The sequence below is a fragment of the Hemibagrus wyckioides genome, linkage group LG26 (assembly GCF_019097595.1).
Source record: "Hemibagrus wyckioides isolate EC202008001 linkage group LG26, SWU_Hwy_1.0, whole genome shotgun sequence".
NCBI lineage: Eukaryota > Metazoa > Chordata > Actinopteri > Siluriformes > Bagridae > Hemibagrus > Hemibagrus wyckioides.
In genome coordinates, this window is record NC_080735.1 from 11163917 (window position 1) to 11190647 (window position 26731).

At 37.9% G+C, this 26731-nt stretch overlaps 1 protein-coding gene across 4 annotated transcripts in view; it reads left to right on the plus strand.

Moving 5' to 3' along the window:
* The window catches only part of LOC131347022 (VPS10 domain-containing receptor SorCS1), a 217535-nt gene that overhangs the window by 146962 nt on the left and 43842 nt on the right, over positions 1–26731 (plus strand). For all 4 annotated transcript variants that reach the window (XR_009203701.1, XR_009203700.1, XM_058380859.1 and 1 more), the window contains exons 5-15: positions 1480–1553; positions 6521–6585; positions 10617–10735; positions 11132–11221; positions 14324–14503; positions 15012–15158; positions 16430–16532; positions 23096–23172; positions 24862–24953; positions 25295–25402; positions 26277–26394. Coding sequence is in view for 2 of the 4 variants with exons in the window: in XM_058380859.1 (XP_058236842.1) it covers positions 1480–1553; positions 6521–6585; positions 10617–10735; positions 11132–11221; positions 14324–14503; positions 15012–15158; positions 16430–16532; positions 23096–23172; positions 24862–24953; positions 25295–25402; positions 26277–26394 (1173 nt within the window). In the remaining 2 variants the exon portion in view is untranslated. The remainder of the gene's footprint in view (positions 1–1479; positions 1554–6520; positions 6586–10616; positions 10736–11131; positions 11222–14323; positions 14504–15011; positions 15159–16429; positions 16533–23095; positions 23173–24861; positions 24954–25294; positions 25403–26276; positions 26395–26731) is intronic.

A 26731-nucleotide genomic window follows, 5' to 3' on the forward strand; every position in this document is an offset into this window, starting at 1 on the left:
AGCTAGCACGTCCGGTCTGATGCCAGAAAAGAGCTAGTGTAGCACTAATTACTGAAAATGTATATATGTTGCCCATGATAGAAAAGCATCAGAACACACAGTGCATCACAGCTTGCTGCATACAAGACTCCCAGTCCTGATGCACGTCTCAACCAGATGCCCTGTGGACCTTTCTAATAAAGCAACAAATAACGAAACAGCAACAAAAATATGTAGAGTATATCTTATCCTCTATATTTGTGTGTTATGTTAAGTAGCCTTTATTTATCACATATACATTACTGCACAGTGAAATTCTTTCTTTGCATATCCCATCCTTGGAGGGTTGGGGGTCAGAGCACAGGGTCAGCCATGATGTAGTGTTGAGGGCCTTGCTCAGGGGCCCTACGCTGGCAGCTTGGCAGTGCTGGGGCTTGAACCCCCGATCATCCGATCAACAACCCAGAGCCTTAACTTTTTGTATTCACTTAGAACACAAGATCTCTTATTACGTATAATGTATTCAAATCACGGAAAACACCCCAGAAACCTAAATGTAATTCTAGCTTAGTTGATAAGGTGTTGGCCTACTGGTCAGACGGTTGTGAGTTTGAATCCCATGTCCACTGTGCTCCTGAGCAAGTCCCTTATCCCTTAATTGTTCAGTGAGATAAAATGTAAGTTTGTCTGGATAAGGGCATCTGCCAGAAATATAAATGTATTAGCAAATTACTGTTACTTTATTCGCTTACACTCCCTTTTCACCTTGTTTAAGAACAATCTTCCCACGCAAAGAACTCCAAGCTTTTGTTGTTTTGATTTTTGTAAACTTATAATTAAATTTAGGCTCCTCGAGGACCAGTGAACTCTGGTATAACCCACAATTTCCCTACACTCATCTTTCTTGCCTATCTATGATTCTATGATTTCGAAACCCATCCACTCACAGGTGGCATCTGCAGTAGTTATGGAAGCTGGTGAAATTGTGAGATTTCAGCACCCTAGTGAGGCGCGGGCTTGCTAACACAGACTGCACAAACCCCCCACTGCTTTAAATCTGCCTCACTACGCCTGGTGAGACCACCCTCACATGTTATAAAGCAGGGTTTTTTGTTTTTTTGTTTTCAAAAAAAATCAAGTTCTTTTCAAGACCCATTTAGGTTTTTTTTTTCCCTCACACTGAAAGCCTGCTGGGAAGATATAAACACAGCTGTTGTCTTGTTTGTGGATGGATAATGTGATGTTTGAATTCAGAAGTGAGTTAGAACACCATGGGTGCTGCCAACATTCAATTTAAATTTGCTTCCATTAAGATAGATTTCAGTATCTTTGAATAATATCACTGGAGCTAGTGTTATTATTTTTAAAGATGATAATAGTTGGGTTACATTTTAAAACTAAGAACTTGAGTTATGTATAGATAATCATTAAACAAGGTCACTCAGCATTTGCCTTTCATTCAAGCTAACGAATTGATCCTGCTTTTCATTCTGTCCGCAGCTTTACAGCTCAGTCGAGTTTGGACGGCGGTGGCAGCTGGTTCATGAAAGGGTTGCGCCGAATCGATTCTACTGGTAGGCACTTTCTTTTGAATACCCAGCATTGATTACTTTGAGGCCCTGCATTTTGTAACACTGTGAATTAAATAGAGGATATGAACATAGATTTCCTCTGAGATCTGCTTCCACGGGGCACTGCACTGTTATCTTTTTTAGGAAAAAAATAGAGTTTAAGGGTTGAGAGTTTAAAGATTTTAGCGTTGCCTAAAAAGGTCAAATCTCTCTATAGAAAAACCTTCTGTTGTGGGGTTCTATATAGAATCTAGGACCAAGACCTCCAAATCCAGGACTACCAAGATTGATTTTTTTAAGTTTTAAGGGGGTCGAAGCTCGAGTCAAGATCGAGTTAAATGACAGTGAGGCAGAGTCAAGATTGGGGCCATAAACCATCAAGTCCTAATCGAGGCCAAGCTTTCTGCTTCATTCCTGCATTGTGCTGATGATTTATGTTTTCCAGAAGAAGAACTTACTACTTGTCAACAGAAAGCACAATTCTTTTTCCTACCAACTTTCACTCAAGTCCAAGAGTGTATTTAACAAGCCCAATGCCCAAGACCAAGACATGCCTTGGCACAAATGCCAATAAATTCAAGAGAAGTGAAAAAAAATATCTTGAGGCTGGACAATCCCAATACAACCTTGTAGAATACTGGAGAGAAAGGGTGTAGACGAAGACTCAAGAGACAGATGGGATGTTAACTGAGCTCACAGTCTACTATTTATTAGTCTACTCTTTCTGCGCACTTGAGGAAAAATAACCTAACACTAACCACAACAACCCTGCAAAACTCAAGTTCATGTTCACGCTCTGTCCATCTTTGAGTGTGTGTGTGTGTGTGTGTCCAATCCGTCTCTTTTTCTTTCTCTCTGGTTATGACCGACACCGAAAGCACAAACAGACACAACTAAATAAACTCATAACAATAAGGCATAATAAGGCACAGATGAGAATCATCACACATTACCTGCTGATATGACCTGCTCTCTCTCCAACCACAGCCTACTCTCAACACCCTCGCCTCCACAAATATACAACTTGCAGTGAAATAAAAACCCAGGCCTACTCCTGTTTTAGTGAATATAAATAAACTAAATTTAAGACCTAATTTAAAAGAAGAAGAAGAAATAGAAATAAGAAGAAAAAAGAAGAAGTAATAAAACATAATGTGCAGTAAATGTGATGTGTAGTAATAATACAGAATGTGTAAACATTACAGAATGGAAAGTGATTTACTAAAAATGTAGTAGCAGTACAGTGCAGTGTGTAAATGAGTCTTTATGGAATCCTAAAAAAATGAAGAGTAGACATGTCTGTGTTGAGGAATCAGATAGGAAAAAAAGCTCCAACTGAGCCTCTCAGATTTAGCCATCAGACTGTAGAATCACTTGCCTGATTTCAACAGTCTGAACATAAAGTGTTAACCTAATGGGATAAACTGAAACTCCCAGTAGATTTAACCTTAACCTTTCAGAGTTTGAATACAGTTGGAATAAATGAGTGAGTAATGGTAAAGGACACTCTTAGACAAATGTGTTTCTCAAGGGCTTTTTGGACAGTTACAGGTTCCCTGCTTACCAAAGAGGTTCTACTTTAAGCCCCAGTGGTTCCAACCTCCACTGTTTAGATGTAGAATTTACGATTTTTGACTTTCAGGGAGACACCTGAAAACTACACTTTTCTGCCTTCTCAGCTTTTCTCCAACACAAACAAAATTCTCTGCTGGAAAAGCCAATTCCCTGAAGCAGAAGGCATACAGGTCCTGAGACACTTATTTACACCTGGTGGCTGTTACTTTTCTTTTGTGCCCACTTTATCTAGGTTTGGCCTGTGAGTTCACAAGCCTAGTGAGCCAACAGAAATCAATCTGAAACTGTGATCTCTTTAGTTCACAATAAAAGTGTTACTGCTACTTATTAATGTTGCATTGACTTTTTAAGGAATTACAGGCATTTTTCTTAATAATCCCCCTTGAATTAAAGCTGAAGGTTTACACTTCAATGGCATCTTGATTGCTTTATTACAAATCCAATGTGGATGTGTACTGAGACCAAATTACAAAAATGTAAATGTCACTGCCCAAATACTTATGGACCAGACTGTATAGCCTCTGCATATTTAAATCTTAGGAGTGCCTGGTTAATGTAATAGATTATACCTCTAATAAAGTATAATGAAAAAAGGGAGATTTTTGATTATCTATTTATGACTAGCTATTAATGTATTGTTTCTACTCCAGGGAAATGGATCTTCTTTTTTCTTCACATCTATCTCTTTCTCTTCCTTCATCTGTGCCTTATTTGCTTTGGATATCTTATCCAATGCCAGATAATCTTGAACAGTCAAATCCAGCCATTTAGAGACAATTTAGGTCAGGATTAGGTTTTGGAATGTGAACACTTTAGTCAAACAGCGATGGAGGAAGATTTCAGACCATTCTGAGCTCCAATATAGAGTGATGCCACATGAAATCCTCAACAAACTCAGCCCAAGTGTTAGCAGCACCGCTATCAGTGGGCATAGAAAAGAGCATTGATATTGCTTGCTTTAATATGAATTATGAAATAGACTCAGCAAAAAGGCTGGAAAAATAACAGGCATCATTTATCAGTCATGTAGTGAAGTTCACTGAAATAACAAAATGATTACAAGTTGAAAGATTGCCTTTTACATGAGGAGTGGGCTTAACTTCCAATAATGCAGCTCAGCCACTGCAGCGTGTTAACTACCAGAAAGGAACACGAACAGTCTTGCTCTTCCTCATGCTATAGGGTGCCATTACTTTTGTTCTAATTAAACGATCAGTTGCATTTTTTTTATTTATAACTTTTTTGTCAATTGGGTTATTAAATTTCTTTTGTTAGATTAAAGATGAAAATGTTCAGACTTCTCATTATAAGTTGAAAGTAATTGCAATAAACTAGACCATATAGACTTATCGGCCAATTTATTGGGAACCTTGTTCACCTGCTCATTCATGCAACCAATTAGCAGCACAATGCAAAAAGTCCTGCAGATGCAGGTCAAGAATTTCAGAAAAATTTTTGATTTCTGTGACTTAGATCGTGGCATGGTTGTTAGCTGCAGATGAGCTGGTTTGAGTATTTCAGAAACTGCTGATCTTCTCAGATTTTCACAGACAACAATCTCTAGAGTTTACATAAAACTGTGCAGAAAAAAACCCAAAACAAAAAAACATACTGTGTGTGGAAGGTATACAGTTGTAACACCTTGCTGACTGAAACTGCACAGTGGAAGACTAAAAAAGAAGAGCAGAAATAAAAAACAAATAAAAAATTGACCAGTTTTGTGACATGATAGCCTGTTATTGGCTGACCGGAGTAGAACCTGATGTGACCTTCTGCTGTAGCTTATCCACCTCAAGGTTTGATGGTTTTTTTTGCATTCTAGGGATGCTTTTCCGCTTTCCAATCTGGTCATTTTTCTCTGACCTCTTTCATCAACACACTGTTTACTCACTTTTTTTCCCCCCCTCACAATCTCAAAAGATCAACAGTTTGATTGTGTCATGATTATGGCATGCATGGAGATGACAATTTTTCTTCATTCTGATATCTGATGTGAACTGAAGCTCTTCATCTGTATCAACATATTTTTTTTTTGTATTGTGCTGCTGCCAAATGATTGGCTGAACTCTAGGTGTATAATTGGATAACTCAGGACAGTTTGATATGACAGTTGAGGTGTATATTAGTGAGTCTCCTGATACGTAAATTTATACACACTCAAGAGCTCTCACAGGACACAAAATTTTTTTCTCCCCCAAACTAGCCTGATTTTTATGAATACCATATTATTGTGTAAATGTTCCTGTGAACAATTTCCGAATAAATCTGTATATTTACTGTTTGATAAATGAGGCCTATTACTCATTGTTTACTCATAAATATTTTATTTGCCATCACTTTAGCATTTAGGAATTGCATAAACCACCTTGTTAGCGTATGAAGGTTTTTACAGTTTATCTGTCACTTTCCAGATATTAGCTTTTTTTCAGCAAGATATCTGTGGGTGGATGTGGGTTTTCAGCACCAAAGGACCTAATCTAATTTAATCCCAACTCAAATCTCATTCTTTTGAATATTGTTCCAAATATGAGTGAAATGAAGACGGATCGAAAAGTATAGCCTATCGACAGATATCAGAAAACTTCAGATAGATCCAAAAAAAAAAAAAAGGAACAGTAACAGGTTGTGGAAATCTTTACAGGTCCCAACAAGATCCATCTCACATGTTTGGTGTAAAAGATGAAGGACAAGCTTGGATGTAATATCTGGAACACTGTCACTACTGTCCTAAAAACACACAGACAGAGAGAATACCTTTTCAGTATACCTTTCTGGAGCATATCCCTCTGATTCTTCTGTCTCTTTAATAAATATTTCATGTTATAGTCCTTTTTTTGAACAATGAAGTAAATGACAGAAAGGAAGGAAGGAAGGAAGGAAGGAAGGAAGAGAATAGTATGTGGTGCCTTTGGACATTTTTTTAAAGAAAGAAAATAAGAGGTTTCAGGTTTAATGGTTGCATGGTGTAGCCGGTACTTCTGTCAGTATAATGGTTAAGGGTATTGAAAGGTGCAAGGCTGTCTAAAGGCTTTCTTCACCTAAAACGCTTGCTCAAGAGGGATGCCACATATGCTTGTCATTATCTATCACATTGTGGGCGAATTTCCAAAAATCTACTTAAATAAGGTTAGATTTATTTTTATTTTTTTAGAATTATAACAGCACTTGTTCATTTACCATGCCAACATATACGAGACAAAAACATGCTGGAAGCATTAATATAACTAATTAATATTGATTATGTAAGTGCATGCTTATATAGAGCAGGTGATTAAATATTGGTGATTTTATAGCATTAAATAGAGACCACAGAGTAGATCATTCGCACTTTACAGTCATACATGAATTCATTAAAAGTTCTCTCTCTCTCTCTCTTTCTCTCTCACACACATTAGGTCAAAAATGGGTCTGGATAAAGAAGCGGGTCTGATTCATCTGGAGACTACCATTTCCGAGACACGTAAGACTGTTTGCTTTTAATTCCACTTCATTGACCTGTCAACTATCATCATCTTCTTCTTCATCATCATCATCATCATTATCATCCACTAAGCAATTCAAGTTAGTCAAGTGCAGAGACCACTTAAAACCACAATATGATCATGTCTAAAGAAATCTTCACAGCTGGCTGGCCATCCAACAACTTCAAGCAATTAAGAGTAATGGCACTTTATAGGCCACGGCCACGTGACATTTACCCAGCGACTCTACATGTGTGACAGAGAGCTGTGAGGTATTTCTGAGCTACATACCGCTGCTGAATGCTGAGTCACTAGGGTTATAGTCAGATGGACTGTACATTCAATAGGACCATCATAATGTCATCGCTATTATTCTAGCAGAGTGAGAAAGGCTGGGATGTCCTTAGCAGACAGGTGCAAGGCTTTTTCCCCTGCACTAACTGTTTATTGTCATATCTGACATAAAATAATGATATGATGGAATGCATGCTGTGATATGTGAGGTAAAAAAACACAACAGGGAGAAATAATACACATCTAGATGCATTATTATATAAAATAATGAATGACTGGTGTGGTGTGGTGTAATGCCATTATGTTGTTGTTATATTCCTCTACAGAAATTTGCCAAATCTTTCCGTTTGTTGTTGAAAAAATGTACTATTTAGATTCGATTGACTTCATTACTTTGTTTTTAAAATATTTAAATTGTGTAAATAAATTTTGGCACCAAGACATCAGCAGCAGATACTTCTGTAAGTTGTGAGGTGAAGCCTCCATGGATCTGTTTTATTTGTCCAGCACATCCCACAGCTTGGTCAGATTAAGTTCGGAGGAATTTGGAGGCACCTTGAACTTTTTATGTTCCTCAAAGTATCCCTCAACAATTTTTGCAGTATAGCAAGGTGCATTATTCTGCTGAAAGACGCCACTGCTATTAAGGAATACCGTTGCCATGAAGTGACATCACCATGGTCTGAAAGAGGTTCACACAAGGAAGACCTACAAAACCAGCATAAAAAAAACCTTAGCTTTTTTTTAAGCTCTTGCATTTCGGATAATTGTTTCCTGATGAGATTAAATAAAAATTGTATTATCTGGCCATCACGATCATCGAGAGTGAGGCTTTTAACCTCAACTATGAAACATGGGAGTGGAAGCATTACGTTGTGGGTATGTTTTACTGGAATGGAGACTAGTGAACTTCAGAAGACAAATGTCATCATGGGACGGAAGAATATCTAGAATTACTGAAACAAAACCTCAAGACATTATCCAGTAGCTTAAAACATTTTTCTTTCAACAGGACTGTGATCCTAAGCATACCTCCAAAGCTGTAATAAAATGCTTAAAGACAACGAATTGGAAGTATTGGACTAGCCATCACAAAGCCCTGACCTTAAATGCCATAAATTAGAACTGAAAAAGCATGTCCAAGCAGGGAGGGAAACTAATCTAACTTGGGTACAATATTTGCAATGGAAATTAGCAAACATTCGGAAAAAGTATTATGAGAAGCTTGTTAGCTACAGCAAGGATTTGAGTCACGTTAAGCAATTTAAAGGCAATGACAACACAGTGAATGTAAATATCTGACCCATTAAAAAACTGATGTAAAAAACCTGTTAGCTGTTCTTTGGAAATTAACTTTTTTCTGGAAATAAAATAGACACCAAAATTGACTCAACACGGTATGAGAACATTTGAGTTTGAACATTTTTGGTATATCTTAGTATCATAAACAATCATTCAAATAAAGCAACAAAGCAAGTGAAATGTAACACATTTTTCATTTAACGTTAATCTAAAGCGTATGAATATATATATATATATATATATATATATATATATTAATTGAAATGAAGATCTGTTCTTTTTACACACCACCAACTGTGCTGCTCAGAGGGACTATACATGTGCTAATTAGGCCTGTGACCAGGCTTGTCATTGCACATATTAGCAACCTGCTCCCTGAGTGCCATGTCAGATTCAGACTATATAATTAAGCTTTTCACAAATCATCAAAGAAAACTACTCGCATGTAGTAAGTATACTAGCAATGAACGTATAGCTATTTAAATTGACTTCCTTTTTATGGACGTGGTGTTCCAACAGAGCAGGAAGTAGCACTTTGCCCTGACACCATTGATAAGAATCTTTGTAGAGTAATGGACAGAATAGAACTAATCATCAGCTAAAACTTCTTTACAACTTTATCCTTGTTAAAAATGCAAGGATTGTATATGTATTCAAGGGGAAACTATCCCTAATTCTCAGAGATATGACTACCATTAGTTATCTAGCTAGTTATATTAGCAAACTGCTCAGAAACTAGCCTGGATTTTCAAACATAAACATGAATGTGATTTCAGTGATGTGATCTTTTTCTCTTTAGGCTGAATACATTGTGACTGTGTACCAAATCAAGCAAAAGAACATTAGCTACTTTAGCTAAGCTAGCTACCCACCTAAATAACTGTATTGCTATTTTTTATTTGTCACAGTATCTGAATCTTGAAGTACATTGTCATACCTTCAGTGAATTTTTAACAGAAGTCAAATTTGTCACAATCTACCATATCAAGAAACAGAATATGTTTATCGCTATTATTAGCTGAGCTACCGATCTGATTAGAGAGCTACTAGTACAGTAAATCATATTTTATTATTTATTAGGTAGACAGGAGTGTGAGTTGGTGTCTGATGTGATATTATATGATTACAAAGTTTGTTAATCTAATGAGATTTTGTTTTTGGCAACAGTGCTTTTAACAGTGGATTTTGTCACACAACAGCTTTACAGAAATATAAAAATTAAGAATAAAAATTACAGAGTCTACATGTACACATCAAGACTCTTTAATGATCTGGCACCGAGGTGGTGAAATGACACTGGCCGTCTTTAAATGATCTTGTAAATGAGCAAGCCAGGGGCAACAGTGGCGAGGACAAACTCCCTGAGACGATATGAGCAAGAAACCAGATTCAAAAGGAGAAACCCATCCTCATCTGAGTGAAACCTGAGAGTGTGATTAAATAATTTCCTCTCTACAACTTTATATAGCAATTGGAACTGTGGAACTAAGAGCCTTTGAGCAATATATAGGTATGGACATCAGCATGATTTCTGACTTCGTTATAGATTTAAAATAAATTCCTTCCTGCAAAAGCCATTAAATGTTCAATGATGGATTTACACAGTTCTGGCAGCTAGAAGATACACCAAGACTGAATGAATGTATAATATGAAAAGGAATAACTCTTAATAATAATTTGCTAATTTTAATGATTATATTTTTAAACATTCTGCCAATCAAGTCTATATGCATAGAACTACATTGCTCCTATAATCTCCTTCATCTGCGTCTCAGGTATTTAACCCTTGTGTGAAGCTTGGGTCAAATAAACCAATAGAACCTTTTGTTCTATTATTGTTCATCACCTTTCTTATCTCTTACATCACCATATTTGTTAAATCACTTCAAAATAATAAACATAAATTGAAACATTGTGGCAGCATGGTGGCTTAGTGGTTAGCACAGTTGCCTCACAGCAAGAAGGTCCTGGGTTTGAATCCTGGGGTCAAACTGGGGCCTTTCTCTGTGTAGTTTGCATGTTCTCCCCGTGCCTGTGTGGGGGTACTCTGGTTTCCTCCCACAGTCCAAAGACATGTACATTAGGTTGATTGGTAATTCTAAATTGCCTGTGTGTGTGTGTGGCCCTGTGATGGACTGGCGACCTGTCCAGGGTGTACCCCTGCCTTTTGCCCTATGTGTGCTAGGATAGGCTCCAGCAGACCCCCGTGACCCTAGGAATAAGCGGGTATAGTGAATGAATGAAACATTGTTCTATTGCATTTTTTTTACTAGATTCAGGTCACTAAGTTCTTTATTATCTCAGGTGTTTATCACAGCATTTTCACACAAGTAAAGAGTATTAGCAGCACTCTGTTAGTCTTATTAATCCCTGCTTTCCTCTTAAAGCCAGACCATTCTGTAATGACTTTTTTTTTCATTACTGTTCCTTTCAGAGGCTCTGTACATCACCTGCAAGCTGCAGAACTGTACGGAGGCCAACAAAGGCAAACCTTTCCCCGGCTACATCGACCCCAATTCTCTGGTGGTGCAGGACGAGTATGTGTTTGTGCAGGTGAGTAATAAACGGAGGTGACATGGCAGGGGAATAGAGCTGTGGCTTACCCCCGAAGTGGTGACAGATTCACCAACACTGTTAAAAACACCACAGTGAAAGATGGCATCCATGAGAAAGAGCTGGAATTGGCTTTGTGCTGGTTCACAGAGGCATCCCGTGATCATCTTGTTCTGTATGTTTTTCGTCCCTGTCTAACTATAACACTCAAACGGCGTGGGCTAAATTCGGGAAGCGATTCAATGTGACAAAGTGACCAAGCAATTTAGAGCTGATAAATTGTCTCTAACACCTAACAGCATTTACAGAGGGCTGTTTGTACTCGCTGGTAAATTGCCACCTGGTCTAAAAGTAACCTCTTGTACTTGTGTTTGTGTCTGTCTCTATTATCCGAAGGTGTCGACAGGCGGTCGGCCAATCTACTACGTGTCATCAAGGCGAGACCTGTTCACACCAATGAAGCTTCCCAAATACACGCTTCCGAAGGTAATATCTAGGCAATATATTGACAGCATAAATATACATAAATTTATTAGTTTATGATTTGTGCTCCATCTCCTGATACTAGCAGAGTCTCTAATAATCCTCCCTATCACACAGCTGAAGTCTAGGAACATCCAAGCTGTTTCTTGCCAGCGCTGTATTAATAAATTTAAATGAAATATGATATTCCTCTCATTTTAGCCTTCACACACTTTCTTTTATGTGACAATTAAATATGTTAAATTCAATCAGGTTCCACAGTGCCTTCAGATGTGTGTGTGTGTGCTCACACAGTAAAGCTTGCACGGTCTGTGGTAGATGAAATTCACAAATTGCCAGCGTGTCTTTTCACCGTTAGCCGGGCCCAACAAGCTCAATTTGAAGCTAATAAGAATATTAGTTCTGTGTCAGAGCTGGGTAAAGAGAATAAGGCCTGACCGTGATTATTAATCTGATTTGGCACAGCGGGGCAGGATCAGCCTGGCTCTCCACATGGCCCTTTCACTCCATGCCACCACATTTATATTCAGCTGTGCTTGATTGCAAAAGAAAATCACATTAAGGCTAAAGGTTTTGCCGTTTTATATATGTAAATATAGCAAATGAAATAATTTGGGTATATTTATTTATTTATTTATTTATTTATTGGGGATTCAACATCTTTGCTGGTTTCACAATGTTCATACATTAAAATAAATGAATATACAATAATAAATATATAGATACATAATAATCATAAAATTTAAATTTTAATGCTGCTAAAAGCCATAAAAAGTTCATGCCTATAAATAGTTTCAGTGAAGTAAACATGAATATGTATTGACTTGATACAACCCATATATATACACTATATTGCCAAAAGTATTCGCTCACCTGCCTTGACTCTCATATGAACTTAAGTGACATCCCATTCCTAATCCATAGGGTTCAATATGACGTCGGTCCACCCTTTGCAGCTATAACAGCTTCAACTCTTCTGGGAAGGCTGTCCACAAGGTTTAGGAGTGTGTTTATGGGAATTTTTGACCATTCTTCCAGAAGCGCATTTGTGAGGTCACACACTGATGTTGGACGAGAAGGCCTGGCTCTCAGTCTCCGCTCTAATTCATCCCAAAGGTGTTCTATCGGGTTGAGGTCAGGACTCTGTGCAGGCCAGTCAAGTTCCTCCACACCAGACTCTGTCATCCATTTCTTTATGGACCTTGTCATGTTGGAAGAGGAAGGGGCCAGTTCCAAACTGTTCCCACAAAGTTGGGAGCATGGAATTGTCCAAAATGTCTTGGTATGCTGAAGCATTCAGAGTTCCTTTCACTGGAACTAAGGGGCCAAGCCCAGCTCCTGAAAAACAACCCCACACCATAATCCCCCCTCCACCAAACTTTACACTTGGCACAATGCAGTCAGACAAGTACCGTTCTCCTGGCAACCGCCAAACCCAGATTCATCCATCAGATTGCCAGATGGAGAAGCGCGATTCGTCACTCCAGAGAACGCGTCTCCACTGCTCTAGAGTCCAGTGGCGGTGTGCTTTACACCACTGCATCCGACGCTTTGCATTGCACTTGGTGATGTATGGCTTGGATGCAGCTGCTCGGCCATGGAAACCCATTCCATGAAGCTCTCTGCGCACTGTTCTTGAGCTAATCTGAAGGCCACATGAAGTTTGGAGGTCTGTAGCGATTGACTCTGCAGAAAGTTGGCGACCTCTTCGCACTATGCGCCTCAGCATCCGCTGACCCCGCTCCGTCAGTTTACGTGGCCTACCACTTCGTGGCTGAGTTGCTGTCATTCCCAAACACTTCCACGTTCTTATAATACAGCTGACAGTTGACTGTGGAATATTTAGGAGCGAGGAAATTTCATGACTGGATTTGTTGCACAGGTGGCATCCTATCACAGTTCCACGCTGGAATTCACTGAGCTCCTGAGAGCGACCCATTCTTTCACAAATGTTTGTAAAAACAGTCTGCATGCCTAGGTGCTTGATTTTATACACCTGTGGCCATGGAAGTGATTGGAACACCTGATTCTGATTATTTGAATGGGTGAGCGAATACTTTTGGAAATATAGTGTATATATATACACACACACACACACACACACATATATATATATATATATATATATATATATATATATGTGTGTGTGTGTGTGTGTGTGTGTGTGTGTGTGTGTGTGTGTTACCGCTTAAAAGTTTGGGAACACTTGCATATTTCAGCTTGATTTCAGCTACAGAGGAAGACTCCATTAGCCAAACCATCTTGTGGGAGATGCTCCAGGAAGCATGGGGTGAAATCTCATCAGATTAAAAAAATTGCCCAGGCTGTAATTGCTGCAAAAGGTGTTTTTTTTGATGAAGGCAAAGTTTGAAGAAAACATTCATCATTTTCATCAAAATCAGTATTTCTGTAACTCTGACATGTCAGCATGTCCTATGCTTTTGCTATATTTTCTATTCGGACTCATTCTGTGTGTGTTTCCTTGGAAAACAATAAAATTTTTGAGTGATCCCAACTTTTGAGCGGCACAGTATGTATACATAAAAATTTGAAAATGATGTCAAGTCAGTGAGAAAAACAATATCACAGTGACGCTAAATGTGCCTGATGTGGTCTGAAGCAACCCATCATATGTGACTGAGGCTGAAATCTTCAAAAGAGCCAGAAAAGACACTTGGAATAATATACATTAATACCTTTCAGACTGGCAGTAATGCTGTTTTCCTGTAAGTAGATTAGGTTAGAAACATAGAGGTACTAGAACTTTATTTGTGGTAAAGAATACGACATTTCAGTTCAAGGAACACATTTACAAGTGTGTAAGTGTATATAGAGTAGATAGTGATCTATCTTGTCCACAGTGAGCCTGTGTGTGGCTGCAGGTTTACATTCCAGCTAAACAGTAAGTACACCTGATAGTTGATTGAAGCCCAAGATGAACTGAACAAGTGGGAAAAGGTTGGGACTCCTGCCTGCAGCCACAAGCGTTCTTAGTGTTCAAGATTGAAGACTTTTGCCCTAAAGACCTCTTCCTCTTCAGAATATATTACTTGATTTATTTCAATTAGCCTAAAAACAATATCTATAGCTACATTTACTTTGCAGGACTTGCACGTGATCAGCACGGATGAAAACCGGGTGGTTGCAGCGGTTCAGGAGTGGAATCAGAATGACACTTATAACCTGTACGTCTCAGAGTCCGGAGGAGTGTTTTACACACTCGCTTTGGAGAATGTTATGAGCAGCATGGGACATGAGGGCAATGTCATGATTGAGCTATATGAGGTATTCCATTTTTACTTATCCGAAACTAAAACTGATTAACTCATCTATTATGACCAGCAGCCAAACTAAAGTGGAGATGTTTCCTTATTCACAGAGTTTAATTAAGATTAGTTTAATTATGATTTGTACTATTATTTCTGTACTAACCATTAAATTTTCTGAATTCCGAGAGCAAACATGCAGGGTGTCACATAGATCAGAGTCACACTTCTATACACAACATCTACTCAGTTTAGATCTTGTTCATGTAAATACAAGTTGTCCATATAGTATAATAGTAGACTAACAGGAATCTTGGTCTCACTCTATCTCCCTAGAATATAATTACACTGTTGATGATAGCAATCGCCCTGTAAACCCGGCCTGGAGAGAGGAATCTAGTAACTTGATTGAGGTCGCCACCCATCACCATTAGCATATGCTAAAAACTGCTGCCATCGGCCAGATTAAAATCCTCACTTATTGAACATGGAGTGACTTCCTGTTCTGCCTCGTCCTCGTTTTTTAGGTAGCAGGAATTAAAGGGATGTTTTTGGCCAACAAGAAAATAGATGACCAAGTAAAGACATACATCACATACAATAAAGGAAGAGACTGGAGACTGCTGCAGGCACCCTCTACTGATCTACGAGGGAACAGCATCCACTGCGTATTGGTGAGAAGGAATGAGAAAAAGGGGTGTGTGTGTGAGTGTGTAAGTTATGAGGGAGGATGGGTGACAAAGCGAAACAGCAAGAGAGAGAGAGAGAGAGAGAGTGAGTGATAATGAGACTGAGAGCTCTTGTTAAATGCCGCCTGTCTAATGTAGTCAGAGTTAAGCGTCAAAAAGAGCAACGCTCATCACACTCACTCATCAAAGTCCAATGGCACGGCATCAACCTTCCACTAAAAGGTCAGGTGACATGAAGTATTGAGCTGCCTGTATTCTCAAAGGAGTTCGGCAGCATTGCTTCTTTCATGACTCGTTATCACACACTTAGAATTATTTGCCTATGTACATGTGAATGTGAAGGGGGAAAAAAATTTGGATTGATTTTAGTCCAAATACACAATGTTAGAAATCAAGATTAACAAAATGAAACATGTTGAAAAAAATGCTACTTAGTCTGATGCTGTGCGCATGCATTTTGAATTGACACTAGTCGCAGAACTGAAGGGTGTTTTCTTTACATCTTTCTAGTCAGAGGTTGGGAACAACCTCTAGTCGAATGCAGAATTAGCCATATACCACCATTTGGATTTGGTCATTTTCTCCATTTAATCATATTTTTTTATCTAGAGTCTAGTGAGAACATTTACAATTAATTGCCACAATACATACTGTATGTCAGTACAAAGAAAATTAGTGTCAGCAAAACGTTTGTGAATCCTAGCAGGAAATATGAATTCCGTTTGCCCTGTGAAAACATTTTCAAACAACTGTACTGGTTGATTGACAGATGAGGCTTAGTGTTTATTATTTAGTCTTTTATGTAGTTAAAGACATCTTCAGTAACCCGAGACAGGGCAGATCTTGTCTACTTCACTTGGATGCAAAAAATAATTACCCTTTGATAAATTTGACTAATTAATGGTCTCACATCCAGCCTTGCTTTCAGCCCCCATTATAGAGTTATTTGTCAGAAAATGTCAAAGTTTTAATAAACCCCCAAACAGCCAGTGCAACATGTGGTTACCATTGGCATTTGCAGACGTGTAATGAGAATTGTGCCATTAAAGGTTACTCCAATCAAAATTAATGTTGGGATGCAACCAGTGGGAGTGTGTGCTGCTGTGGGATTTGAAATTAGGGCCTTCTGGCCATAGAGTGACAGCTTAGTTGAGGCTACTTAAAGAAAATTTATATTGATTTTCACCACAGTTAATGGCATAAATTGATGTCTGTGTGTGGGTATTTGTGTGTGTGTGTGTGTGTGTTGATTGTAGCCATACTGCTCCCTGCATTTGCAACTCCACGTGTCGGCCAACCCTTATACGTCTGGAAATATCGCCAGCAAAGATTCAGCACCGGGAATCATAGTGGCATCAGGTAAGTGCGTTTCCTCTGGCAATATTCAAAGTTCAGAATTGTAATAAAACTTCAAAGAATAAAATCCCATAGGGAAAACTAGACCAAGCGCTGCTGGAATACATGCCTGTCATACAATATTGAGTCACGGCTGTAGAGCGTGCTACAGGTTTTTATAATCCTGGCACGTTTCTTTTGAAATCCAACTAAATTTCTATCACTAAATATAACTTCCAAAAAAAAAGATCAGGGTGATCTAATAGGATTTTTGAAGAAAAAGAACTTGTCTGAGTCAGCTGTATTCTCCAATCCCACCCCCCCACCCCCCCCGGGGCCCCATTGATTCCTTTGTATAACATTTTTACACTGTTATTTGTCTCTAATTAGTGAGAACAAATAAATAAAACATTAAAATATATACATACATTATTAAACTAATTCTTTTACATGCTAGGTAGAAAATAAGTCAAACTGTGATGCCTAATCAGTAATGCAATATATACAATCATGCAGATTCAGTTCAAGAGCTTGGGTTAATGCTCACATCAAACATCAATGAGGAAAAATCTACCATGGCTGATCTTAGTGCGTCAAAATCTCTCCTGCTATGGTGAGAGTTTCAGGCACACTGGTTTATAGAGTTTACACCAAAAAATTAGAATAAAATAAAACTAAAAACTGATGAGCAGTAGTTTTACAGGGGGCATATCTTGGTTTAATCTAATGGGAGTGTAATTTACATAAAACACACCCTCATTCAATGCATTCTGCAGGCTATTAAAGCCTTGGGAGGATTCTAGATCCTAAAGAGATCTTGGGGGAAAAAAATCAATGAAAGTAAAAAAAAAAAAAAAGAAGTGCTTTTGTTATTAAAAAAATGTTGTATTATTTTGTTTACTCTTTTTTTTATTTTACAATGTAATAAAACTGTAATCAACCAATTTTAAAACTCTACTAGTTTTTGTGAACTCTAGGTTTACGCAAAAAAAAAAAAAAATAGAACAAAATAAAACTAAAAAACTACTGAGCTTTAGTTCTACAGGACAACACAACGTTGATGAGAGGTCAGAAGAGGATAGACCGGTTTGAGTTGACAGGAAGACTGCAGTAATTCACGTAACCCCTCTTTACAGCCATGTTGAGCCAAAAGGCATCTCAAAACATGCCAAATGTTGAGGTGGATGGGCTACAACAGACAAAGACCACATAGGTTTCCACTCCTGTCAGCCAAGAATAGGAATTAAGAGCCAGTATTTAACCGTGAAGGCATTTCCACCCACAGAACTGCCAGATCACAGAAGTATGCTACAAGTTTATCCAACAGTACTACAGCAAACTTGGAGAGTGTGTAGTATATTGTTTGGATTGTTGATTGTAGACACTCAACAAAAAAACAAAAAATGCTGGACACTCATGGCTTTATGAAGCGGAAGGGGGTGGAGCTACCAGGTGACATTGCCTTACATTTCTTACTACATTACTTAGTACATTTCTAAAATTCATACACTAGAAGGTGCATAGTGTGTAGTACTTCACTTGTGATCTCGCTTTTGTCTGGGGACTTATTAAGCAGCCTATTCAGTTAGAAACAATATGGATACAGTTTACATTTGTTGACATTTAGTTAATAATCTGTACATCCAGGGTTGAGGGTCTGAGTCCCATCTCCAGCCTGTGTTCATGGAGTTTGCATGTTTTATCTGTGCTTTCCACTGGCTACTCCGGTTTTCCTCCTTCAATACGAAGACTTGTGCCCCAAGTTCCCTGGGACATGTGTATGATAAGCGGTACCGAAAATGAAAGAACAAAGGAGTTTCCAGCACTTGACATTCATTAGGTCAGCTATGTTGGTAAATCTTATGACTGGCAGATAGAAAGATAAACATCAGCTGACATGGTGTTAAGAATCAGTGTATGTGTGTGTGTGTGTGTGTGTATATACAGTATATGTACAGGGGTTGGACAATGAAACTGAAACACTGGCCAATTTAGTGTTGGAGGTTTCATGGCTAAATTTGACCAGCCTGGCGGCCAATCTTCATTGATTGCACATTCCACCAGTAAGAGTAGAGTGTGAAGGTTTAATTAGCAGAGTAATAGCACAGTTTTGCTTAAAATATTGCAATGCACACAACATTATGGGTGACATATCAGAGTTCAAAAGAGGACAAATTGTTGGTGCACGTCTCGCTGGTGCATCTGTGACTAAGACAGCAAGTCTTTGTGATGTATCAAGAGCCACGGTATTCAGGGTAATGTCAGCATACCACCAAGAAGGATGAACCACATCCAACAGGAGTAACTGTGGACGCAAGAGGAAGCTGTCTGAAAGGGATGTCCGGGTGCTAACCCGGATTGTATCCAAAAAACATAAAACCACAGCTGCCCAACTCACTGCAGAATTAAATGTGCACCTCAACTCTCCTGTTTCTACCAAAACTGTCCGTCAGGAGCTCCACAGGGTCAGTGTACATGGCTGGGCTGCTATAGCCAAACCTTTGGTCACTAGTGCCAATGCCAAACGTCGGTTTCAATGATGCCAGCAGCGAAAATCTTGGGCTGTGGACATTGTGAAACATGTATTGTTCTCTGATGAGTCCACCTTCACTGTCTTTCCCACATCCGGGAGAGTTACGGTGTGGAGAAGCCCCAAAGAAGCGTACCACCCAGACTGTTGCATGCCCAGAGTGAAGCATGGGGGTGGATCAGTGATGGTTTGGGCTGCAATATCATGGCATTCCCTAGGCCCAATACTTGTGCTAGATGGGCGCGTCACTGCCAAGGACTGCCAAGGACATGTGCACCCAATGGTTCAAACATTGTATCCTGAAGGCGGTGCCGTGTATCAGGATGATAATGCACCAATACACACAGCAAGACTGGTGACAGAGTGGTTTGATGAACATGAAAGTGAAGTTGAACATCTCCCATGGCCTGCACACTATTCTGCAAGAAGAATGGCTCAAAATCCCTCTGGCCACTGTGCAGGACTTGTATCTGTCATTCCCAAGATGAATTGATGCTGTATTGGCCGCAAAAGGAGGCCCTACACCATACTAATGAATTATTGTGGTCTAAAACCAGGCGTTTCAGTTTCATTGTCCAACCCCTGTATGTATTCTGTACTACTGTATATTTTTTAGGAGTGTACTTAAAATGAGAGATGATAATGTTAAGGCAAAAAAAAGAACAAGTAACATTGCCATGACTTATGCTAGACAGCAAGCAAGCGAATATTATCTATTGAGTGCGTGTCTGACACTACAGCACCACTCCACAGACTGTTTTGGTTATTTTGACTGTTAAGGTCTGCGCATTAAGAGCTTTTCTTACTTCCATTGCAAGCTTTTATGATGCTGCTATTGTTCATATCGAGTCCATGGAGAGACCATCTCAGAATATGGCCTATAAACAAGATTAGCGTTTGCGCAAACAAATAGAGACGCTAAGTGCTGCTCTTGAGACAAGCGAGGGCAAGAGTGCTTTAACTCTCGTCTTTCGTCATCTTCCGTTTTTCTCATTCAACCTTCTTTTCTAACTGCTATTCGTTCTAGAAGATTGCAGGCACTTGTCACATGTTTTTTTTTTTATATATATGTGACCCTCAATGCTGTGCATCTTTCACTATATTCAAATAATATATTCATCTTGCAGATGAACACAGATGGAGTATAAATGTCTCCTTGACTTTCTAGATAGGGAAATCCCCAGAGGGGAGTATATTAGATGTTCCTCAGCACAGTGAATTTGGAGTGATTGATTTGACTGTCCTGAGGTCCCTCATCATGGGAATGGTGGATGTAACTTATTTAAGGGTTCACATAATGTTCTATGATGGCAGAAAACTCTCGCTGAACTTGGCAATATAGAAACAATGGCCCTTATTCATCAAAGATGTGCAGAAACGAGTGCAGATGTGAGAAGACAGAATGATGCATCTGATTCATGAAACTGTCATGCGACATCAAAACGAGCAGTGATCTGAGCTGATGATGAATCGGCTTCAGCTGCACTGACTTAAGCCCCCGCCCATTAGTCAGTTATTTGCATCATATGACATATCTCGGTTTACTCTAATGGGAGTGTAATTTACATGAAACACACCCTCATTTATGCAGGAGGTGTGATAGTGAACCAATACTAGAAAAGGATTTAAGCATTCTGCAGGCTATTAAAGCCTGGGGAAGATCCAAGATCCAAAAAGAGATCTGAAAGATTTAAAAAAAAAAAAAACAATCAGTAAAGTTAAAAAAAAAAAGAGGTGATTTTGTTATTTAGAAAAAATGTTGTATACATTTGTTTCCTCTTTCTTTTTTTATTTTACAATGTAATAAAACTGTAATCAGCCAATTTTAAACCTCTACTCGTTTTTTTGTGAACTCTAGGTCTTATACCCAGGGGTTTATTTGTTTTAGAGCTTAAATGGGTCAGACTTCATGAATATGAATTGACTCATATTTAATAAAAGCTTTGTTATTAATATAGCTGAGCCTGTGTTTATTCCACCTGGAAACGTTTCACCTAATCTCTATCACATGACATTAGTTTTGAATGTGTGATTACTATGGACGAGGATATATCAACAGATTTCCCTGGACTGGAGCTGAAAAAGGTTAGTTAAAGTTTTTAGATTTATTATAGGTCTTGGTGGCATTTTAATGACTGTTGGTAAAAAAAAATCCCATTAAACTTGTTCTCAAAGCAATTCATCCTATATCCCAAGACTGGAGCATTAGAGTAATATTTGGATTCTTAATATCAAATTCCTAATACAGCTACAATATAATACTCTCCACTACTACATGTTCAACTACAACATCTACTACTACTACACCTACTACACCCATTACGTCTACTACTACTACTACTAATACTACACCTACTACATCTACAACTACTACACCTACTACGTCTACTACTACTACTAATACTACACCTACTACATCTACTACTACTACTATTACTACACCTACTACATCTACTACACCTTCTACATCTGCTACACCTACTGCATCTACTACTACTACTGTTCTTCTACTACTACTACCACTACATCTACTACTACATGTTCTTCTACTACTACTACTACATCTACTATTACATGTTCTTCTTCTACTACTACTACATCTACTATTACATGTTCTTCTTCTACTACTACTACTACATGTTCTTCTATTACTACTACTACTACATCTACTACTACATGTTCTTCTACTACTACTACAATTACTACTAATATTACTACTTATACCTGTTCTCAAAGCAATTCATCCTCTATTCCAAGACTGAAGCATTAAACTATTATTTGGATTCTTAATACCAAATCCCTAATACAGCAAAAAAAATGTAATACTATCTAGTTCTACATCTTCTGCTACATCTACTACTACTACACCTACTACTGCTACTACTACATCTATAGCTACTACACCTACTTGTTCTCAAAGCAATTCATCCTCTATTCCAAGACTGGAAGATTAGTATTATTTGGATAGGACCAAATTCCTAATACAGCACAAAATTTAATACTATCTACTACTACATCTACTCTCACTTTGCTACTACTGCATCTATTACTACTACTACACTTAATATACCTACTAACCTACCACTACTACACTATTACTGCTGCTACTAATTGTTGAGTTTTAATGCTCATTTACTTACTTTCCCAAGAGTAAATAGAAAGTTTAAAATTAATACATGGCAATAAAACCAACAGAAATACATGGTAATTAACTACACTACTTCTAAATGGTGCAAGTGGACTAGCATCAGTACAGCCAGAGAGTTGTATTTTATTCCATTCTGCTTGCATTATGCATTTTAATAATAATAAATCACAGCAGTCATTGAAGAATTTGAGAAAGAGTAGAAATGTTTCAAAAACTGCCGTTGGGGTAACCATTATTGAGTGACTTTTCCATAATTTCTGTCCCCCAGTACAGGAAAATATGTTGGAATTATGACCTGTGGTATTCACACATACATAATAATTAAATAAATAAATAAATGAATGTTGCAGTGTTCCTGCAACCACCATGAACCTTTACCACCAACTTTTCCCATCCTTTAATAAACATACAGATTTGCTCCTCTACTTTGTCTTTCAAAAGTTTAACCAAACAATATGTTTCATGCACAACACACTGGGCAGCGCTGGATTAGTAACGAACAATTTCGTTAGTGCAGCATGAGCCACAAAATGTGTCCAAAGTCATTGTTTTTATTTTTGTTTTTATATGTTTTTTAGTATATACAATGTACTTGACTTTCCAAGCTTTCAAGGCATAACCCTAATTAGGAGTTATCTAGACACACTTGTGAAATAATCACAAAGAGAGGAGTTTTGGATCAAATAGACAGAAATTTGTAGTAAAAAGAAAAAAAAAATGCTTTGGACCTCATCCACCTCAACCATCTGCACAGAAAATCCCACAGTCATGATGTTAACCCAATGTCTAAAATATTGTCTGTAGATTTAATCTTGTATCTATTCAGTTTATTCATGACTACCCTTCCAACAATCTTAATATTCTGTGCACAATGTAATATGTTTTTTTCCCCCATGTGTCTCCATATAGGTTCCATAGGAGCAGAGCTGAATAGCAATAACGTTAGCATATTCATCACGTCTGATGCTGGAAACACATGGAGGCAGGTGAGCATGCCAAAGAGTTCGGGGGATGTAATTTCAATATTGATGCCATCTTCAAGTCTATAAATCTACCTGCTTTGTACAAGAGTTGATAATCAAACTACACCTCCTGAGCAAATTGGATTCAGCGGTGTGCCCGCAGGTGGCCCTCACTCACACGATGGCACTCTTTAAATCTATGGGGGATGCCATCTAATTAAAAATGGTGTGCAAAAATAATTACGAGAAAATTTGATCTGGCAATAGTTAAAGCAGTGTGTGTGTGTGTGTGTGTGTGTGTGTGTGTGTGTGTGGGCCCTGCTTTCCTCCCCTCCCATCAGACACCCATCAGACACAGTGTCAGGAAGAATTATAATCTCTCTGATTTATGATTTAACGTTGTTTTAAGTACGATGGATGCTATCTGGGTTTTTATTTAATCAGGCTGAAAGTTCTTCCCAGGACAAAAATCTGAAATCGCATCATAACTCAACTGATCTGATCTCTTTTCTAAGCACAAGACAAATTAAACAAGCTGATGAGACATTGTGACTAGGAAGGACATGAAAGACGAGACACTTTATATTGTCAGACCTGCCGGCTTTCATTCAATTTGCATAGAAGCTCTGCATTTTAATATCCGAGTACACTGCTACAGGATATCATACAAAAATACTCTGAAAGAGCCCTTTGAATAAAAACAACAGGTGAGCCATCTGTCACAGAGGTGGCTTTAATATAAATGGCATAGGTGGCTTTAATATAAATGGACACCTCTTAGAAGCTCCGCCCCCTCCCCCACATCTCATATTTCTTACCTAACGTCTAACGTAAATCTATAAGTAATTTCTAGTCTATATATCTGCAATAAATAAATAAATAAAACATATTTATTTATTTAATGTATATAGGATAAAATAACAGTTTTTTTTATTTATTTATTTAATTCATTCATTTATTTTTGTTGTTGTTGTTGTCCATTGACATACACCTCTACTTTAAGTAAACAGTAATCCTATTTTATTTTATTATTTTGTTTTTAATCTAATCCATCTCTAGGCTTTCTGCAAAGATGGGTAGATAAAATCCCATTTTAATAAAATGAATGAAAAAAAAAAAAAAAGAATATATAGATTATACAAAATGATATAATTTTAATTGTATAACATTATATATAAAGAATATTATTTAAATATCTATCTACCTTTCTTTTCTCATACATTGAATGTAATACTTGAATGCAAAACAGCTTAGATGATTTAAAGTTCAAATGTTCCAGCAGTCAAATTATCCATGACGCACACATGACATCAGTTATACTAAAAAGATGGCAATTCTAATAGTCTATAAAAAGCCATTAGCCCTTTACTTTTAAAAATAAAAATGAATGAGCAATGAATAAAGGCAGTCATAGTATTCATGATATTCATTTTTTTTCTATTTTCTACATGTCAAATGCAATGCAAAAGAAATCAATAAATAATCATTCCTTTTAGACAGTTAATGCATGGGTGTCCTTCACAAATAATTGGAGTTGGAAAAGTGATCTTTGAATACAATTTTCTCACTTCAGAAAAAAAAAAAAAAACAAGGAGCATGTTTCAGTTCAGGGAAGCTTGCAGTGTGCAAAATTATGTGTAATAGAAAATGTCAAAATGTCAAAAGGTGAATGGTTTGCATAGTCCACCATACATAGTTTTGGTCCTTTTTCAGATATTTGACGAGGAATACAGCATCCTATACCTGGACCAAGGAGGCGCACTAGTGGCTATCCAACACACTCCTCTCCCTATCAGACACTTATGGTAAGCTCAGACAAGCTTGTCATGTTTTATCTTTTTATGAATATGTTGCTAGGTGAGTCAATTCAGTGTAACAGAATGAGTTTAGGGCATAAAATGTGTAAATATTTGTTTTAATCTCAGTGGGCTGTGTAATGCTTTCAGTAGAAGCCTGAATTGTGATGCTGTAGTCATCAGGCTGGCACAGTCTGGCTTTTTCAATTATTGTAGTAGTCAGGCATGTCGAGGAAATGAGGTCTTTTCAAAGCAAAAGCAGTGATGTGGTACATAAAAACAGTTAGCTGTGTGTGTGTGTGTGGGTGTGTGTGTGTGTGTGTGTGTGTGATATTTGTGCTCCTTTACAGGTTGAGTTTTGATGAGGGCCGGGTATGGAATAAATATAGTTTTACATCTTCGCCGCTGTTTGTGGATGGAGTTTTGGGCGAGCCAGGGGAAGAGACGCTTATTATGACGTATGTATTTAAAAAAAAAAAAAAAACGGATGGGTGAATGAATGGCTTTTAGTTTATTCAGGTGATAAGCTTCTTTAAAAACAACAACTGCAAAGCTCAAGATGAGTATTTTTAGGGTTAATGCTTTGTCTTCAATGTTCAGGTGTATGCCTGTGCTTCAGTAACAGACAAGTTGCCATCATTTCCCTCTTTTCTCTCGCTAATAAGGGAAGGATTTCTTTCAAGGTCTTGCCAAACATCAAAACGACCTGTTCTGCATTTTGATCAGTGTAGATCAATGTGCAAGAGGGCAAGCCATGCATTCAGGCCTATTTTTGGCTCTTCAAATCAACAAGGGAAAAAACCAGAGGAGAAGAACTTTGGAAGGCAGAGATTTTTTTTGTTAGAAATGAGCTGTTGGGGCCTGCTAGCAAGAACATCTAGCTCCTGTAGCATCTATACAGTCATTTGATCTTATTTATTATAAATAATTTCAAAATATCCATTAAGAGAGGCCATCATCCAAGGTTAAGCCTTAGTTTTCGTCAAAACTATCGATTTATAGAAAGACTTAGTCCAAAAATGCAGAATGCTAATTATTGCACCAGTTAGCATCATGCAAATGAGATCATGGGAACAGATTCTTATTAGCATGCATTGGCTCATTAGTCATTTTGGTGCAGAAATATTCCTTACTTGAATTTTTTTTCTCCCAAAGGCCTAAGAATGTCAAAGGTTTGCTTGTATTTCAGTAAGGTAATGACTGTCTAGGGCAGAGAAGACACATGACAGATGCATCGCTGACATGTCACAATAATCACTTGTGTCAGTGAAGACCCAATATGGAGGCTCTAGCCCAGCACACGGTGGCTGATGGGATTCTCTTTATTTGCAGAATTTTCGGGCACGTCAGTCATCGGTCCGAATGGCAGCTGGTGAAGATCGACTTCAGGTCTATATTTAACAGACGTTGCACTGAGGCAGACTATCAGACTTGGCACCTCCATAACCAGGTGAGACTTTCAACATTCCAGTCAAAATTTTGGAAAGCTTCCAACATGACAATTCCAAGAAGCAGAAAATATACATTTATAATTCTTATACTACCTGGATATGCCTCTAATGATAATATAAGTCTTTTATTTTTGAAAAATAAGCAGCCTCTGATTTATGAAATCAAGAATACAGAGAGCAAAAGCAATAATTAAAAAAAAAAAAAATATATATATATATATATATATATATATATATATATATATATATATATATATATATATATTTATACACTTCCAGTCACACACCTTCTAATTCCAGAACACCTGAGGTCAGAACACCTGACACGAAGTTTCA